We start from the raw sequence: 20,295 nt of genomic DNA on the forward strand, positions 1-20,295 counted from the left end.
TGGAAAACCCAGCAGCGTTGCAGTGCTTGACACACTAAAACCGGTGTGCCTGGTACCTACTACCATACCCCGTTCAAAGGCACTTAAATATTTTGTCTTGGGGATTCACCATCTGAATGACACACATATACAATCCATGTCTCAATTGTCTTAAGTCTTAAAAATCCTTATTTAACCGGTCTCCTACCCTTCATCTAAACTGATTGAAATGGATATAACAGGTGCCATCAACAAGGGATCATATCTTTCACCTTGATTCACCTGGTCAGTCTATGTCATGGAAAGAGCACGTGTACCTAATAAATATGGAATACTTTATATTCCGTGTGACAGCATTTCAGTGGCAAATGTTGTTTCATGTAATAGATGTCCAGTAATCCACCTCTCTTCCTCTCTTTGTTGAAAGTTGCTTTTTCTGTATGAAGTACATCTCCTCTACACTATTATTTAGAAGGTGGAGAGTAGAGCATCAGAAAAGCATTAGCTGTCCACTTATTCTCATTGTTGGCCTGTTTTACTGATGTTAATAGCGGCTGTATCCAGATCTCATTGTCCAAATGAGCTGAACTAAGAGTACTACATTCTGATGGAACATTAGAACAACTCCTAATAGGGAGGAAGGAGCCTACGGCAGTATTTATTAACATTGTGTTATATTGATCCTGTTAGTTATCCAACTGAAACACTCTGGAAGCCAACTCTGCTTCCCAATTCTCCGTCTTTCTCTCTCTCTCTCCCTTATTTCTTTCCTTTCTTTCTCTATGTCCTCCTTGTTCTGTCTCTAAATCTCAGAAGACCTTTCTGATCTCTTAATTCATCGACTCTGTCCCTTTGTCGTTATGTCCTCTCTCTGTTAAGTCTCCAACACGGTGATGTGGGAGAGGTAGGGACAGGAGAGTGAGGGGAGCTGCCTTACAGCCTACAGACTTACAGCAGACTGAATCCAAGACAGGTGAGCAGGCTGATGATACCCACCAACACCGACTCCTTGACCAGGAAAAAATGCATCTTAAAAAATCTCACCAGAAAGGATTCTAGAGTGCTGTACAGCACTTTCCACATCTCAAAGCCCTGCCTCGGTCACATTGGTAAACTTCAAATCCTCTACCAACAATAGCAAAGTACAAAAGAGGCAAACAGAGTGCAGAAGGAGAGATGAGTAATGGACTTTCCCTCCTTCCCTCTCTTCTTTCCTTCATCTCACACTCCCTCTATGACTCTCTGACTATCAGCCATGGCACTGGAGATTGGCCTGTGTGGCAGCAGGTGTGACTGTGACTATAGCCACTTCCAGAGAGTGGCTGTGGTGTCGTGAGTGTCACCATGTGGGAGCAGTCACCGGTCAGTCATCTCATCTACTGCCTGATCCTGTCAGTGTCTGCCTGGAGACAGCGGGTGCACATCACAAACTGAGAGGAAACTCAGTATGTGAACTAACATGGCTGCCATCACTGCCACTTGTCCCGCTGAGTTAAGTGTTAGGGATAGAAATAAATAACGCTGAAAATAACCAGCACTTCACTCTGAGTCAGAGGACATTACAGTCTTGTAAGGACCTTTGTTGGCTTAGCTGGAAAGCCCACATTCACAAACCGGGTGTCTGAGAGACTTTTTAAGTATCTGTGCTGCTGTTGGGCTGAAACAAATCCCCTCTTGTCTCAGTGAGGAAAGAGCAGTGAGAGAACAACAGTCAACGTAGTCACAGCGAGTTATTCACACCGTCACCCAGGTGGTGCATAGTACCGGTGCTCAGTAGTGCTGACAAGACAAACAAGCACAGTGAGATCACTGAGAGCTGGGCTCTCTCACTGCCACTAAGTGCATCTCCTTGTTTCTCTTTCCTCCAGTGTTGTATTCACAGAGCCCATGTAGAATCTGCTAATTGCACTTCTCCCAGCTCCTCTGTGGCCCCTCCATGGTTCCTAACAGGCATCAGTCAGCCCACAACAGGAGCATAACATACACTGTGACGAAGGAAGAATACAAGGGGCCTAGTCCAGAGAGAGGAGGGGAGAGGCGAGGGGAGGAGAGGAGAGGCGAGGGGAGGAGAGGAGAGGCCTGGTCCAGAGAGAGGAGGGGAGAGGCGAGGGGAGGGGAGGAGACGCCTGGCCCAGAGAGGGAGGAGGGAGAGGAGGGGAGGGGGAAGGGAAGGAGGGGAGGAGAGGCCTGGTCCAGAGAGGGGGAGGGGAGGGGGGAGGGGGGGAGGGGAGGGGTCCAGGGGAGGGGAAGAGGGGAGGGGAGGGGAGGGGGAGGGGAGGGGGGGGAGGGGAGGGGAGGCCTGGTCCAGAGAGAGGAGGGGGAGAGGAGAGGAGAGGTCTCTGTGACACCAGCTTCTCCAAAAGCTGGATAGAAGTAGAAATTATGTTTTATAGGATGTGGAGGTGTGGAGGCAGCTGTTTGACAGCTTCTTCTGCCTGAGCTGAAACAGCAGAGCCATTGTGGAGCAGAAATTTCAGGGATAGAGATATTGGTTTGACACACACCACACATGCTACTCCTAAGACTGGGTTATTGTACAGTACATATTACTGGTGAGCTCTCAGTGCTGAAGATACAGCTCTCTCCCACAGATGATGACAGGTCATTAACAGGCCCTTGTTTTTACTTACCTCCAGCTCCCTAGTTATGATTGAGTTGTGGACTATCTATCAGGAGATGAGAGTGGATTGGGCCAGGGTATTGATTCTTGTCCCTCCAGCAGTTAAAGGTCTGAGCCGTGTGCTTTAGTGTGCTTTAGTGTACTGAGAGTCAGTGCGTCTGGCCCTGTAGGCTAGAACCTGAACTCTACTGCTGTTCAGTCAGGGAGGGAGCCAATGTGCAAATAGCACGTTGCAGGCGACTGAACGCTGCATGCCTCCTCTTCCCCTCTGACACACCGTAACCTAAAAAATTTGTCAAAGGTTCGGGACACACATCATGTTTATGGTAATAAGGATCTACATGCAATATGTAGCCTACATGTTCCAGTTGTGCGTGGCTCATGGCTGAGGTTGATTAATCAATTATCCTCTGCTCCCAGGTTTATGTCATCTTCTGCAGTCTTTGGCGCACGTATGTCATTTCACTACGAAGTGTGTGCAGAGTGGATAATTATTTGCAAAAGAGAGAAACAAATCCTCAACTCACACAGAGAGAAAATGGAGAAACAAATGTGTTTGAACATGTATATATTTTCTAGCAATTTTGTTGTAGCCCTAGTTGTAAAGTATGTCAAGATGTCAATAGTTATATATATACACTGCTCAAAAAAATAAAGGGAACACTTAAACAACACAATGTAACTCCAAGTCAATCACACTTCTGTGAAACCAAACTGTCCACTTAGGAAGCAACGCTGATTGACAATAAATTTCACATGCTGTTGGAAGTGGCAAATGGAATAGACAACAGGTGGAAATTATAGGCAATTAGCAAGACACCCCCAATAAAGGAGTGGTTCTGCAGGTGATAACCACAGACCACTTCTCAGTTCCTATGCTTCCTGGCTGATGTTTTGGTCACTTTTGAATGCTGGCGGTGCGTTCACTCTAGTGGTAGCATGAGACGGAGTCTACAACCCACACAAGTGGCTCAGGTAGTGCAGCTCATCCAGGATGGGACATCAATGCGAGCTGTGGCAAGAAAGTTTGCTGTGTCTGTCAGCGTAGTGTCCAGAGCATTGAGGCTCTACCAGGAGACAGGCCAGTACATCAGGAGATGTGGAGGAGGCCGTAGGAGGGCAACAACCCAGCAGCAGGACCGCTACCTCCGCCTTTGTGCAAGGAGGAGCAGGAGGAGCACTGCCAGAACCCTGCAAAATTACCTCCAGCAGGCCACAAATGTGCACGTGTCTGCTCAAACGGTCAGAAACAGACTCCATGAGGGTGGTATGAGGGCCCGACGTCCACAGGTGGGGGTTGTGCTTACAGCCCAACACCGTGCAGGATGTTTGGCATTTGCCAGAGAACACCAAGATCGGCAAATTCGCCGCAGGCGCCCTGTGCTCTTCACAGATAAAAGCAGGTTCACACTGAGCACATGTGACAGACGTGACAGTCTGGAGACGCCGTGGAGAACGTTCGGTGGTGGCGGTGGGTCAGTCATGGTGTGGGGTGGCATTTCTTTGGGGAGCCGCACAGCCCTCCATGTGCTCGCCAGAGGTAGCCTGACTGCCATTAGGTACCGAGATGAGATCCTCAGACCCCTTGTGAGACCATATGCTGGTGCGGTTGGCACTGGGCTCCTCCTAATGCAAGACAATGCTAGACCTCATGCGGCCGGAGTGTGTCAGCAGTTCCTGCAAGAGGAAGGTATTGATGCTATGGACTGGCCCGCCCGTTCCCCAGACCTGAATCTAATTGAGCACATCTGGGACATCATGTCTCGCTCCATCCACCAATGCCACGTTGCACCACAGACTGTCCAGGAGTTGGCGGATGCTTTAGTCCAGGTCTGGGAGGAGATCCCTCAGGAGACCATCCGCCACCTCATCAGGAGCATGCCCAGGCATTGTAGGGAGGTCATACAGGCACGTGGAGGCCAAACACACTACTGAGCCTCATTTTGACTTGTTTTAGGGACATTACATCAAAGTTGGATCAGCCTGTAGTGTGGTTTTCTACTTTAATTTTGAGTGTGACTCCAAATCCAGACCTCCATGGGTTGATAAATTTGATTTCCATTGATAACTTTTGTGTGATTTTGTTGTCAGCACATTCAACTATGTAAAGAAAAAAGTATTTAATAAGAATATTTAATTCATTCAGATCCAGGATGTGTTATTTTAGTGTTCCCTTTATTTTTTGGAGCAGTGTATATTTAAATATGCCATATCATCCCAGACAGTCAGTCTTTAGTGAAGCACTCTTCCTCAGTCCTCCAAAAAGTATCAGGGTGACACTTCTTACAGAATATTGAATTGACACCCTTTATTAAATTGTCCAAGCAGTGACCAATGCATCCCAATCAATCTCTGCCATCAACCCAGACAGAGACTGCAGATAGAACTGTACTTTATTGAACTGTGCCGAGGTCCACTTAAGCCAGAGTAGTTGGGAATATTGACCCATCAGTCGATACTCTTCAGTACTACCCACCATGGCTTCAGTGAGCTGCTGAAAGGTCCTCTCCCACCACCTGCACACTTCTGGAGTGGACAGAACTACTGGGCTGGACATGTCTTAGCTTGGCCTGCAGTGCACTGATCTATGAACTGACACAGACATGTGGGACTACAGTGGAAAGTGAATCAATCCTCCTACTTTCACATGACAACACTGTTGGGTGGTTAACAGAGGGTCTCTGACTTTCAACCAACTTCCACTCCTCCTCCCAGACTGCAGCTTAAACACACTGTATATAATGGCACATGGTAAACCTGATGGGTCTTGCCTTTGTGTGGAGTTGTGAGGGTGGTACTATATACTATGTAGACTTCAGGAGTTTGAGAGCTAGAAACACTTTTCAAGCAAATGTCTCTCTCCATCCCTCCATCCCTCCACCCTGAGGCAGGGCCGGAGCAGGAAATACTTGGGACCCTATGGTCTGATGGAGCAGTGCACTAGGCAGGTGTGGGCCGTAGACCTCAAAGCAGGGCAAATAAACAAATGCTGCCCAAGGAATAGTCCACATCAGTCTTTATCTTCTTGCCTACATCAAGGCAACCATTTAAATCCAGCTTACGCTAAAATGAATGATAAACTGGAGTTGTTAAGACCCACATTCTACAAAGCCCCCTGGTCTAGAGAAGTCCTTTGAAGTAGATTAATCCAAAAGATTTCCAGATAAAAGGAATTATCAACCCAGTCTTTTAGAAACAGGATGACACCACCTGGAGTGTAGAGGGGTGAAAGGGGTGTAGAGGGGTGTAGACTGAGTGTAGTGGGGTGTAAAGAGGTGTAGAGGGTTGTAGAGGGGCGTAGGGGGCGTAGGGGGGGGGGCGTAGTGGATCATAGTGGGGCGTAGAGGGGTGATCCACGCATTGTCTGAATGCCACATTATTTAGTCAATCAACCTGAGGGTAAGGTATCTTTAATGAAGTTAAGAGGAGCTGTGGAGACATTTTAACAGGAAGGCATTAAAAGAGTCCCGTAAACAAGCAAAAAGACTGGACACATAATCCATAAGTAATTAATTAAGAGAAGAAGCTTCCTTACATCTAAATCACATTGAATAATTCAAGACGAGGAGATAAGAGAAGAGAGACGTATACTGAGTGGACAAAACATTAGGAACAAAAGATTTAAGTGTCTTTGAACAGGCTATGGTAGTAGGTACCAGGCGCACCGGTTTTAGTGTGTCAAGAACTGCAACGCTCCTGGGTTTTCCACACTCAACAGATTTCCCTTGTCTATCAAGAATGGTCCACCACCCAAAGGACATCCAGACAACTTGGCACAACTGTGGGAAGCATTGGAGTCAACATGGGCCAGCATCCCTGTGGAACGCTTTCGACACCTTGTAGTCCATGCACTGGTGAATTGAGGCTGTTCTGAGGGCAAAACTGGGTGTAACTTAATATTAGGAATGTTTTTTACACAAATTGTATGTACACTCAGGGTATACATGTGCTGCTGTCCCAGGTGTTAGCAAGCGCAGGCAGGCGATGATAGGAAGAACAGTGGAGAGGAAGAACGTTCACCTCTCTCCACCCTCCTCCTCCTCATTTTCTGTTCTTTCACAGAAGACATGAAGCAGCTGGGATGCATCATTGTGAATGATTTGCGGCACATATTAATTTCATCCAAAATATATTAGATCAAGCATCTGGAAGGTCAGAGAGGTAATGGCTATTGTATATCTTATGAGAGAAAGAAGCTGAGCTGGAGAAGTAATCATGTGGATGAGAGGCTTCAGGTGGAGGTAGATTCCCTGTTTAAATCACTGTGTCAGCTTCCAAAGGTCAGTCGCTGCACAATAACAGTAAATACCTTGGAACTGAGTGGACATCATCATAATTTTGAAGCACTAGTGTGGTTTTGCCCGCGAGCCAAAATTGCCATTTTGGATGTTGCATTTGGATATCTGATGTAATTTCTCGACAGGATGTGTCAGTCTTGTGTGTTCCTATGTTTAATCCATAGACAATCACTGTTGTTGATGTACAAAATGAACACGCTTCTAGCAATAATAGTGGCGGTCTGACCTGTATCTCTACTCCATAGCCCGTGTAGACCGTGACGGTGTAGGTGCAGTCCACAGAGGAGTAGTAATGAGAGCTGGACGGCTGGGGCGTCTCTATGTAGCCCTCTGGTGCTGTCAGGTTGAAGATACAGGAAACTGCAAGGACAAAAGGAAAAACATAGAAGACCAATGACACCCCTTCACTAACTGGTATGGGGTGGAGCAAGCTGGAGAAGACTGCCCAGAACAGAGTTTGATGGAGAGGAGTCGTCGATGGCCTACGCTCCCAGAGGAGCGATTGGCCTAAGTAAGTAAGACTAACCCTCCCTGATCCCTCCCTGGTCCCATTCTCTCACTCACTCACACCAGCTCCCCTACGTTAATAGTGTTTCAAGGTTTTCAAATTTTCTGCCCGAATCAACAGAGGCCCTCTCACTCTATCCTCTTTGGTTGTGTGGCTCGAGGGACAGATCAGGTGGGGGGAATAACCACAGACAATTTTCTGGTCGCCTTGAGGTGTTTCTGCTCGACCGCTTTATTTGATTTCTGTCTTTCTGAGTTTCCTCCAGAGATAGGGATGACAACAGGAAGTTACTGTGTGCTTGTATGTGCGTGCTTCGTATGTAGGTGTGTGTAGGTGCTGGTATATTCATGTGAGTACCTGTGTGTGTGTGTGTGTGTGTGTGTGTGTGTGTGTGTGTGTGTGTGTGTGTGTGTGTGTGTGTGTGTGTGTGTGTGTGTGTGTCTCAGACATATTGGGAGATTTCCCCATCCTGCCTTTCATTAGTTGTGAAGGGGTCTCCGTGGGTAAAGCACAAATGAAGCAAAGCCTGTGTTTGGAGCGTTCCACTCTAAGATTCCAACCTGGACTTAGGAATAGACGTAACATAGTAAACGTAAATCTGTCTCTCTCCAGTGGTTATGATATGTTACGTTTCGTATGGTATGTATTAATTTGGGGATGTCCATCATCCAATATGTATGACATGTTGCAAATTACAATACGTATGATTTGTTACTAATTGCAATTCGTACAATAATGTTATGAATTTGCAATACTTGGCAAATATTAGCTAGATGGCTAATGCGTACGTTAGCTAGGTGGCTAACGTTAGCTAGGCTGGGGTTAGGGTTATAGTTTAAGGGTTAGGGTTAGGTTAAAAGGTTAAGGTTAGGGGAAGGGTTGATTAACATGCTAAGTAGTTGCAAAATAGCTCAAAAGTGGTAAGTAAAAAGTTGCAAAGTTGCTAATTTCCTAAAATATTAAAGTTGTCAGTGATGAGATTTGAACACGCAACCTTTGGGTTGCTAGAAGTTCATGTTATCCTTCAATGCATCCACTCCAACCAAACACCCTCCTTTTGTTTTTTGCCTTGCCTTGCCTGTAACCATACCAAACATAACATATCATAATAATTTGAGTGTCCTGTATTTACGTTTACTATGTTACGGCTATCTAGTCTATGAGACTAGGCTGAAAATTCTCCTTCACTCCCACCATAACACAAATGTGTCTCAATATCTCATGGTTGCAATCTGGTTTCCACTCCATTTCAGGAGCTCTTGATTGAGTGTGAGAGGAGCAGGAATACTGATGTTGTAATTAATTTAAGCCCCTTGGCTGTTTAGATATGTGAGCTGCAAACAGAGAGGATTGAGATTGTGAGCACACTGGTGTCTCAGACAGACAGACACAGAGCTGCTGTGTTGGAGAGGGTGAAATTCAGCCACTTTACAACCCACCAAGGCCCAGGATTATCTCTAGAACTTTATAATGACAATCTGAGCATGCTGTTCATTATACAGTATCTTCACAATGAAGACAGAATCATGGAAACTGGTGTTGGGTGTGGTGCAGGATATTTTATTTGACAGTAATTCGTACACCGTATGTCTCTGGTTAAGAGTAGGTGATCATTAGAAGTGTGTAGCTACATAGCCTGGCTGTGTTACATTACCTGGGTTGGGCAGGCTGGTGGTGATGATGGTGGTTGTGGTTATAGTAGTCGTAGTGGTCTCATCATCCACATCACCAGATACTGCAGAAGTGTCCATCGCTACACCATCACTGGCATGGCTCATGTTGTGTTCTGCTGACTTCCCTTTATCCTTCTCCACTAGAGTGGTCAAGGCTGGGGGAGTCATGGTGGATGGGGAAGGGACCTCAGAGTGCCTGTCACCCATAGGAGCAGCCAGGTTGTGAGTGTTTGAGTGGGGAGGGAGGGCAGAGGTGTGCATGACAGGAGTGGTCAGGGTATCCATGGCATCAGCTTCTTCCTCTGTCCTCCTCCCCCTGCTATTCGTCAACGCCCCTCTCTGAGCCACAGAGACACGCCCCCCTGGAACAGAGCTACCCTGTGTTGCCAACAGTGACGTGGCTGTTGCCACAATGGTAGTGGTTGAGGCAACATCGGAGAAAGCCAGCTCTTCCTTGTGTGGCGCCGTGTGAGTGGAGGAGGGGTCTCTGGCAAAGTGGGGACCTGAGGGTGGCATAGTGGGGTGGGTAACCACACCCCCACTGTCCTCAAAGAAATGCCGCTGTCCTTGGAGGGACTCCTGATGGAGGAAGCCCTTGTAGAGAGTGTGATGGTTGGGGACATTCAGGGGAGGGGCGGTTGTCACCAGGGGGATCCCTCTGTCAGTGTCCCGTGTGTTGGGGTACGGGCTGGGCCCTCCACCCTCAGACTGTCCCCTCTGTGTGACGGACGTCCCATCCTCAGAATAGGTGCCTGGAACAACACAGACAGAACACATACAGTATTGGGACAGTATGGTGGTAGAAATGACAAACGTTGTTATGCCCATGCGCTGTATGAGCCTGTACAGTTCCACTGTCTGTTTCTCTCATGTAAGAAGAAGCCAGTGTTTTTCCTCTCTTGTTTTTAAGTAACTTGGTCACGTGACCAAAGACAAAGTGCCTCTGAGAGTGACCACAGTTTTTGAGTCCATCTTGTTATTTTCGTATCTTTCAAGGGCACAGCTGTGTGGAGACATGAAGAGATCAGAGGCTGGCTTGAGCTGCAGCGACAATTCTATCAGCAGAAAGGAGTAATAAAACTGACGTTCTTATTTGTTTGTACACTATGTTCCCATCGTGATCTCACACACCTGCTAAACTGCCACAAAGGTTATAAAAGCGGAGACCCAACTCTCCCACGGACCTCCCGGTCACGGCCGGTTGCGACAGAGGGTGGGACTGACTTTCTTTAGGGACAACTAAAGTACACATTAAAGTATAGATATTGTCTTCGTGACAGAATATTCTACTGTGTGTAGAGGAGAATTAACTGTGTGTGAGTTTCACTGTGTGTGGGTTTTCACTGAGTGTGAAGAAGACCTTGTCTTTCTTAGTGACAAGGAGGGCTCTACTGTGTGTGGAGAAAATCCTGTTCTATAACAGAGATATTCCGAGGTAAATGGGAATTATTGGCAAAGTACTAAATTCATATGAATTGATATGCCATGGTTTGCAATTGTCAGATGTAAATACATGATCTATGTTATTCCAGGACAAGGTCCTGGGGTAGAAGTTAGAAGATATAGTTGCAGATTAGAGCATTAGGATAGAAGGGCCAATTTGATCAATGGAGAAGAAGAGTAGTGGGCTATGATTGGAGTGTAGGCGTAGACTGGAATAAGACATATAAGCTCAGCAAAGAAAATAAACGTTCTCTCACTGTCAACTGTGTTTATTTTCAGCAAACTTAACATGTGTAATAATTTGTATGAACACAACAAGATTGAACAACTGAGACATAAACTGAACAAGTTCCACAGGCATGTGACTAACAGAAATGGAATAATGTGTCCCTGAACAAAGGGGGGGTCAAAATCTTAAGTTAACAGTTAGTATCTGGTGTGACCACCAGCTACATTAAGTACTGCAGTACATCTTCTCCACAAGGACTTGCCAGTTCTTGCTGTGAGATGTTACCCCACTCTTCCACCAAGGCACCTGCAAGTTCCTGGATATTTCTGGGGGGAATGACCCTAGCCCTCAACCCTCCGATACAACAGGTCCCAGACGTACTCAATAGGATTGAGATCCGGGCTCTTCGCTGGCCATGGCAGAACACTGACATTCCTGTCTTGCAGGAAATCATGCACAGAATGAGCAGTATGGCTGGTGGTATTGTCATGCTGGAGGGTCATGTCAGGATGAGCCTGCAGGAAGGGTACCACATGAGGGAGGAGGGTGTCTTCCTTGTAACGCACAGCGTTGAGATTGCCTGCAATCTCTATCTTTGAAAGACAGGGTCCTGAAAAAGGGACATTTCTTTTTTTGCTGAGTTTATAGTGCAAATCTTATAATAAAAAGTTGTTGTTTGAAGAATCGACAGTCTCTTCTTTTCTGGTTAGAATTTCCACTACAATTCTTGGCTACGAGGATGGGATGACTGACTCCGTTTGCCAATCGTTTCCGGGGACACCAAGGTTAGCAACATGCAGGGGCTGCATTAGACGTAGCTCAGGGAGACCACACTCCGCCTGAGTGGAGCAGAAGGGACCCGCCTCGGACCTGCCAGCGAGCGTCAGTGGACGGATACGCCATCCCAAACAATAAAATTAAGGGTGGGGCAACTTAAGTGCAGGTTACAATATAGATATTGTCTTTGTGACAGAATACTCTACTGTGTGCAGTGCAAGGAGGGCTCTACTGTGTGTGGAGAAAACCCTGTTTTATAGCAGAGATATTCCCGGGTGAATGTGCATTATTGGGAACAAAACCCTGTTTTATAGCAGAGATATTCCCAGGTAAATGTGCATTATTGGGAACAAAACCCTGTTTTATAGCAGAGATATTCCCAGGTAAATGTGCATTATTGGGAACAAAACCCTGTTTTATAGCAGAGATATTCCCAGGTAAATGCACATTATTGGGAACAAAACCCTGTTTTATAGCAGAGATATTCCCGGGTAAATGCACATAATTGGGAACAAAACCCTGTTTTATAGCAGAGATATTCCCAGGTAAATGCACATTATTGGGAACAAAACCCTGTTTTATAGCAGAGATATTCCCGGGTAAATGCACATAATTGGGAACAAAACCCTGTTTTATAGCAGAGATATTCCAAGGTAAATGCGGATTATTGGGAACAAAACCCTGTTTTATAGCAGAGATATTCCCAGGTAAATGCGGATTAGTGGGAACAAAACCCTGTTTTATAGCAGAGATATTCCCAGGTAAATGCGCATTATTGGGAACAAAACCCTGTTTTATAGCAGAGATATTCCCAGGTAAATTCGCATTATTGGGAACAAAACCCTGTTTTATAGCAGAGATATTCCCAGGTAAATGCGCATTATTGGGAACAAAACCCTGTTTTATAGCAGAGATATTCCCAGGTAAATTCGCATTATTGGGAACAAAACCCTGTTTTATAGCAGAGATATTCCCAGGTAAATGTGCATTATTGGGAACAAAACCCTGTTTTATAGCAGAGATATTCCCAGGTAAATGTGCATTATTGGGAACAAAACCCTGTTTTATAGCAGAGATATTCCCGGGTAAATGCGCATTATTGGGAACAAAACCCATAGACAAGCAAAAATATAGAGAAGCAAAAACATATTTTTCAGAACAAGTGCCTATTTTTTTAATGAATCAATTCTTAGAAAAGGAAGTAGTTCCTAATGAAATAATGTTTATTTTGGTTTCTGAGCATGTGTGTGTAGACAGAGTTTTCCACAATGGGAGTCAAGTACAGCAAGGGAGAGCCTTGCCTGTCTGACCTGCTGACTGGAGGTCATGGCAGGTAAGTGGAGCAGGGACATTCTGGAACAGCTACCGCTCAGGCACAAGGTAGAAGATTTTCCCTTGAAATGTGCATTAAGTGAAGTCTTATCAGCAGAATGTAGGAAGAAGTTGCAGGATTTTGAGACAACCAAGAATGGCAAAGCAAATAGGATAGATTGGGATGATTTCAGGAAATGGGAAAGAGAAGCAGAACACAGGACTAATAGGAGAGTTAAAGGCATAATGGTACAAGAAAGTAAGAAAGAAGGATAGATGGAAGAAGATAAGAGAAAAATAAGAAATAGGGATGACGACGACAATGATTTTCCACCCACATATTCCACGCCTCCCGTTCCTGCTCCGGCCCCAGCTCCAACGGTCCAACCGCCTATCTATCTATCTATCTATCTATCCTGACCTGAACCTGATTGACTTGGGGGGAGGGGCCAGTTCCCAACAAACCCCCCCATGAGGAGCCAGAATCCGTTTTACACACCACCCACATTGACTCCCATGTCTGGTGTTGATGGGCTCAGAGGTCTGATTTGCTCCCCATCCCCCTCAACCGTAACAACAAGAACTGGCCCAAAAGGGGACCCGACATAACCTTTCTCATTCAGGCACCCCTGGTAACATTCCCAAATCCACAACCTCGACCAGCTCCTGATGATCCTGGTCATGCTGATTGGCACCCAGAGGTCAACATCCAGAAGACAAGACGAGATGAAGGAGATTGCCATGGACCTCCCTCACCCCACCAAGGACGCAGGTGATTTCACCACACAGCTGCTTAATCTGGTCAAGCTGTACAAACCATCTACCGCTGAGGTTGCCCACATCTGCCGCATTCAAGATGGGACTGTGATGGGCAGACGTGGAAGGAAGATTCGATGAGAACCACCGCTGGGGTGAGAATGGAGCCTATCAGACTCAACTGACTTAACCGTATCAAAGAACATTACCCAGCTATGACTGATTGGGCAGCTGTCCATAGCTGCACACAAAAGGCCAAATATGTTTCTAAACCATTCTACATTAATGTGGATGCTACCATGATTACGGATAATCCTGAGTAGTGATGAGTGAGAAAGTTACAGAGGCAGAAACATCATCCCCTCCTCCTGTTATTGTAATGGTGAAAGGTTAGCATGTCTTGGGGGTATGACATTTGTGCATCTGTAACTTTCTCACTCATAATTTTTCACGATTCATTCAGGACTAGACGTAATCATGGGAGAATCCATGTGTTTAGAAACATATTCTAATTTGAAATGACACAATACGTTATTTACCATTTATATTGGGCACAAAATCATCTGAAACACAACCACAACAAATGCATACCACAAATTGAACTGAACTGACTATATTTATATACAGTCCTTTCTATGACGTGTAAAAAAAAAAGCACAAAGTACACATTTTTTCTTACAGGAGCAGCATGAGTTTTGTAAAATAATCCACTCCTTGGCTGGTATTAAATAAAATCCACACTCGGTATGGCAATGACATGTGAAAGCTGTTGCCAGGGGAGAGAAGACTGAAAATACACACACAGAGGTTGTAGGTACTGTAGATCCTTGCTGGTAAAAGTAAAACATCTTATTAAACAATACTGCATTTCAAATACTAATAGTATTGTTAAAATAAATTAAATGAGTATTTGAGGCTTTACATCAAATGTCTGACTGATAATAGGGTCTCAGAATCAGATCTACAATAAGAATGTACAGTAGTACTATCAAAGACAAATGTATTTGAAGAGGTAGCAAACAGCATACTGTAACTATCAAATGGTATTACCATAGATATATATGGAATAACTGTATAACCACAGGGTATTTGTTATAAACCCTCTGCACATCTCCCTCTCTCCCCCTTTCTCCTTTCCTTTGTCAGAAGCCAAACACTTCAGGAGACACATGCACAGAGAGATTCACAGAGAAGGGAATAAGCTTCAGCGGTACTTTGATGTTCATCATTTTGGTTTTCTAAAGGCACCACGAGAAAAAAATAGGTTTATCTTGAATAATCCATGAATTCAATATAAACTCCATTGATTAAAGTTCTGAGAAACCTTAACATCATGGCTATGAGGTCTGGGCTCAAGGCTTCACAAAACACGGAAGCAAAACTCCTTCTTAGGGAAGCACAGTCAATCCAGTTGAAAGAAATCCAGTAGATTCCTTTTGAAAGAAAAGACCAAAACTCTTGCATTTTATTTTGAAACTACATTATGCACACACACACACACACACACACACACACACACACACACACACACACACACACACACACACACACACACACACACACACACACACACACACACACACACACACACACACACACACACACACTGACTGAAAGTTGGCTACATCATCTCTACGCTGTACCATGAATAATTGAACACCATGGTGTTATTTTAATCTGAGTAGCCTGGGTCTCCCTTGGGTCTGGGCCTGGGTGAGGATCTTAAAGCTGAGTGGTGCTCTCGCTCTTGAATCAACAGTAGTACACAGGGGCATGTGTTCAGACCAGAGGTTGGAACCGGATCAGGGAACAGAACCGAAAACCGGAAAATAACGAGATTTTCAGAAGAGGGAAAGAAAGTGATCTACAGTGGGGAGAATAAGTATTTGATACACTGCCGACTTGGCAGGTTTTCCTATTTACAAAGCATGTAGAGGTCTGTAATTTTTTATCATAGGTACACTTCAACAGTGAAAGACGGAATCTAAAACAAAAATCCAGAAAATCACATTGTATGATTTTTAAGTAATTAATTAGCATTTTATTGCATGACATAAGTATTTGATACATCAGAAAAGCAGAACTTAATATTTGGTACAGAAACCTTTGTTTGCAATTACCGAGATCATACGTTTCCTGTAGTTCTTGACCAGGTTTGCACACACTGCAGGAGGGATTTTTTTCTGTTCCTAGGCTGTCATTGAAAATAAGAATTTGTTCTTAACTGACTTGCCTAGTTAAAAAAAAAAAAGGTTTTGGGGCTGTCGCTGGGCAATACGGACTTTCAGCTCCCTCCAAAGATTTTCTATTGGGTTCAGGTCTGGAGACTGGCTAGGCCACTCCAGGACCTTGAGATGCTTCTTACAGAGCCACTCCTTAGTTAACCTGGCTGTGTGTTTCGGGTCGTTGTCATGCTGGAAGACACAGCCACGATCCATCTTCAATACTCTTACTGAGGGAAGAAAGTTGTTGGCCAACGTCTCGCAATACATGGCCCCATCCATCCTCCCCTCAATACGGTGCAGTCGTCCTGTCCTCTTTGCAGAAATGCATCCCCAAAGAATGATGTTTCCACCTCCATGCTTCAAGGTTGGGATGATGTTCTTGGGGTTGTACTCATCCTTCTTCTTCCTCCAAACACGGCGAGTGGAGTTTAGACCAAAAAGCTCTATTTTTGTCTCATCAGACCACATGACCTTCTCCCATTCCTCCTCTGGATCATCCAGAAGTTGGCAAACTTCAGACGGGCCTGGACATGCGCTGGTTTGAGCAGGGGGACCTTGCGTGCGCTGCAGGATTTTAATCCATGACGGCGTAGTGTGTTACTAATGGTTTTCTTTGAGACTGTTGTCCCAGCTCTCTTCAGGACATTTACCAGGTCCTGCCATGTAGTTCTGGGCTGATCCCTCAACTTCCTCATGATCATTGATGCCCCACGAGGTGAGATCTTGCATGGAACCCCAGACCGAGGGTGATTGACCGTCATCTTGAACTTCTTCCATTTTCTAATAATTGCGCCAACAGTTGTTGCCTTCTCACCAAGCTGCTTGCCTATTGTCCTGTAGCCCATCCAAGCCTTGTGCAGGTCTACAATTTTATCTCTGATGTCCTTACACAGCTCTCTGGTCTTGGCCATTATGGAGAGGTTGGAGTCTGTTTGATTGAGTGTGTGGACAGGAGTCTTTTATACAGGTAACGAGTCCAAACAGGTGCAGTTAATACAGGTAATGAGTGGAGAACAGGAGGGCTTATTAAAGAAAAACTAACAGGTCGGTGAGAGTCGGAATTCTTACTGGTTGGTAGGTGATCAAATACTTATGTCATGTAATAAAATGCTAATTAATTACTTAAAAATCATACAATGTGATTTTCTGGATTTTTGTTTAAGATTCTGTCTCTCACAGTTGATGTGTACCTATGATAAAAATTACAGACCTCTACATGCTTTGTAAGTAGGAAAACCTGCAAAATCGGCAGTGTGTCAAATACTTGTTCTCCCCACTGTATATGGCTCCAGGAACAGAACTGTTATTTTAAAAGCATGGGAACCGGTTAATGACGTTATTTTACATTCTGGGCATTTTTTTCCAGACCCACAAAAAAAGCAACGAAGCACCTATGCAAAGCCCCCCCTGTGTCGACTAGAACTTCTTCCAGCGTCTACCTACCAGCTGAAAATCTTTGCCAGTGTGTGCATGTAGGCTACCTGCCCCTCCCCCTCAGAAGCATAGCTGTAGCCTGAAGTGACAAGCATGATTCAGAAGATAGAGAGAGAGATTTTTATTAGAGAATAATGGATTAACTTTTTCAATGCTAGTTAGAGATTCTATAGTTCACATTCCAGATTGGATTTTTCAAACTTCTTAAGGCTAAGGGGCAGTATTCGGAAGTTCGGATGACTGACGTGCCCAAAGTAAATGGCCTGTTACTCAGGCCCAGAAGCCAGGATATGCATATAATTGGTAGTATTGGATAGAACACACTCTGAAGCTTCTAAAACTGTTCAAATAATCTCTGTGAGTATAACAGAACTGGTATGGCAGGTGAAGACCCGAGGAGAATCCATCCAGATCTTTTTGTTTTTGAGGTCACAGGCCATTCCAATGCTTGTCTATGCGATATTCAAAGGAATTCCTCCCAGATTGCAGTTCCTATGGCTTCCACTAGGTGTCAACATTCTTTAGAAAGGGTTTCAGGCTAGTTTTTTGAAAAATGAGCTAGTAGTTGTAGTTTTTCAAGGTGGTTCATTTGGACTGTAGTCTTAAGGCACGCGTGGATGAGGGCGCGCACTTCGCTATTTATCTCCGTTATTGAACATACTACATTCTGTCTTAAATTGTATCATTTATTTACATATTAGGGTACCTGAGGATTGATTAGAAATGTTGTTTGACTTGTTTGGACGAAGTTTACAGGATTCCTTTGTCTGCATGAGTGGAACGGGTGGATTACTGAATCAAACGCACCAACTAAACTGACTTTTTTGGGATATAAAGAAGGACTTTATTGAACAAAACAACTATTTGTTGTGTAGCTGGGACCCTTGGGATTGCAAACAGAGGAAGATCTTCAAAGGTAAGTGATTTATTTTATTGCTATTTCTGATTTTTGTGACGCCTCTGCTGGTTTGGAAAATGTTTAAAATGCTGGTGTTGCGGAGCGCCGTCCTCAGATAATCGCATGGTAAAGCCTTTTGAAATCTGACAACGCGGTTGGATTAGCAAGACATTAAGCTTTTAAACAATGTAAGACACTTGTATTTTCATGAATGTTTAATATGACGATTTTTGAATTTCGCACTCTGCAATTTCACCGGATGTTATCGAGGTGGGTTGGTAGCGTCCCACCTTGCCCAAAGAGGTTTTTAACTACAAAAAAGTTTTTTTTTTATCCTGGTGAAGCTAGCTTCTCTGGTCCAATGTTAAGCCAACTCTGAAGTTCAAAGACATTTAAACTTCCTCCACAGAAGCCGGCACTAAGTAGGTATAATTATGTGGGCCTAAAAGCCAATTTATGCTTTATCTGAAAATGTGGTGGGATGCGCTGTATGGGTGGTGTGATGCCTCCGGAGGCACGCAGAGGCCGTGGGCAGCACAAATTTTGTAACAATGTGGAGGGCTCTGCATAGCTCCGCATTGACATGATTGGTTGACAGTAGGGGGGAGGGGTCCTGTATAAACACAAACTCGCCTTCCTTGATATCTTCCTTCACAACAGCCCTGCCCTGCTCCGTGAAACGCAATAAGTATGAATGCTCTGACTTCTGCAGAAGATTGAACATGCAGCGCCTTTAATTTAGATAATGCATGTCCTTCCAAGATGTCCAGCGTTTCAAGCCAAGCCTCCTCCTCCACCCTCTCTCGCTCTCTCCCTACCCACAAAATGTCTGTCACGCCCTACACTTGTCTTTCCATCACGCATGTAAACAACTCACTGAGATATAGCTTGCCATAGCTCCATAGCAAGCTGTTTTATCCACACAGCCTGATTTGTGAAGTAATTTAATGAAGAGCTAAATGTAAAACAATTATGATTTCAGAAGTATAAAAAGGAGCAGAAAGGAACGACAAACTGTACGTAAGAAAGGAGCATGTCCTTGCCCTCTCCTCTCCTGCCTAGGTAAAGTAGCAGGCTCAGTTCACCTCAGCAGTGTTCATCAGTGTTCTCCTCTCAGATCCACAAATCAATACAGCTCCACTGATAGCGGGTGTCCTTGCATTGATCTAACTTGCTTGGGCTTTGTCCCTGGTCATTATGGAGATGAGAGATAACCTGCTTGGGCTTTGTCCCCGGACATTATGGAGATGAGAGAATGACCTTTTCCAAAGGTGCCTGGCTGGGTGTAATTGGGTGAGTGTAAAGGACGTGGTTTTACAGGACCAGAGGGAAAATGGCAAGTGAAGTGAATGTGTTCTGGCCTCAGCCTCTATTCTCTCCTGTAGAGTAGCACAGTATGAGTCATAATACCCATAAAACCTAGCGGTTTAAGGGTATTATGACACCTCCACTGTGGGTCTCTATTAGTTTGTGTTCTACCATAACTAATCAATATGAGCTATCCCCTAGCCCTATATTGTCTGACTTTTGTTAAGTCAATATTACATTTCAGACATGCAACTGTGAAATTGATGGTTGATACGATATTATCTACCTACTCCTCATATTCTGAGGGAGGGAAGCAGAGCCTGTTCAGACAGGATAACGGACAATTTGAGTTGATTTGAGCTCCAAAGACAGAGAGAAATCTAATCAGAAGGTCTCATTGTGCATGTTGCCATGCAGAACACACTATTTTGACATCTTTGGTTGATATTTCTTTTCACACACCACTTGATTGATTTGCTCAAAGCTTGGAAGCTTCCCATCATTGCCTTCTCACTTCCTGTTTGCATGTTGAATCAGTATCTCCTGCCGGTGCTGTATATGACCTTTTGTTGTATGTGATAAACTGTAACATGTCAAATATGTTCTATGTGCTTCCAAGACAACAGATGATCATACTTTGACGAAGTAAGGCTGGAGAGAAAATGTCTCTGCTATTCTGAAATCTTAAAATGTATTTGAATTATTGCCTCGCGAAACTGGGGTACGGCACTGTTGTGTGTGTGAGTCTAGTGCCCTGTTATGCATGCTGTCTGTAGCTCTGTGCAGTGTGGAAATCCTTGGTCTGTGTAATGTAAATGATAACTGGGCTAAAGCAT

At 44.7% G+C, this 20,295-nt stretch overlaps 1 protein-coding gene across 3 annotated transcripts in view; it reads right to left on the reverse strand.

The window, feature by feature from the left end:
* Positions 1-20,295, reverse strand: part of LOC112267439 (seizure protein 6 homolog) — a 127,296-nt gene that overhangs the window by 40,746 nt on the left and 66,255 nt on the right. For all 3 annotated transcript variants that reach the window (XM_042297508.1, XM_042297507.1, XM_042297506.1), the window contains exons 2-3: positions 9,060-9,830; positions 7,124-7,257 (exon numbers count right to left, since the gene is read on the reverse strand). In XM_042297508.1, the coding sequence (XP_042153442.1) occupies positions 7,124-7,257; positions 9,060-9,830 (905 nt within the window). The remainder of the gene's footprint in view (positions 1-7,123; positions 7,258-9,059; positions 9,831-20,295) is intronic.

The sequence above is a fragment of the Oncorhynchus tshawytscha genome, linkage group LG14 (genome assembly GCF_018296145.1).
Source record: "Oncorhynchus tshawytscha isolate Ot180627B linkage group LG14, Otsh_v2.0, whole genome shotgun sequence".
Taxonomy (NCBI): domain Eukaryota; kingdom Metazoa; phylum Chordata; class Actinopteri; order Salmoniformes; family Salmonidae; genus Oncorhynchus; species Oncorhynchus tshawytscha.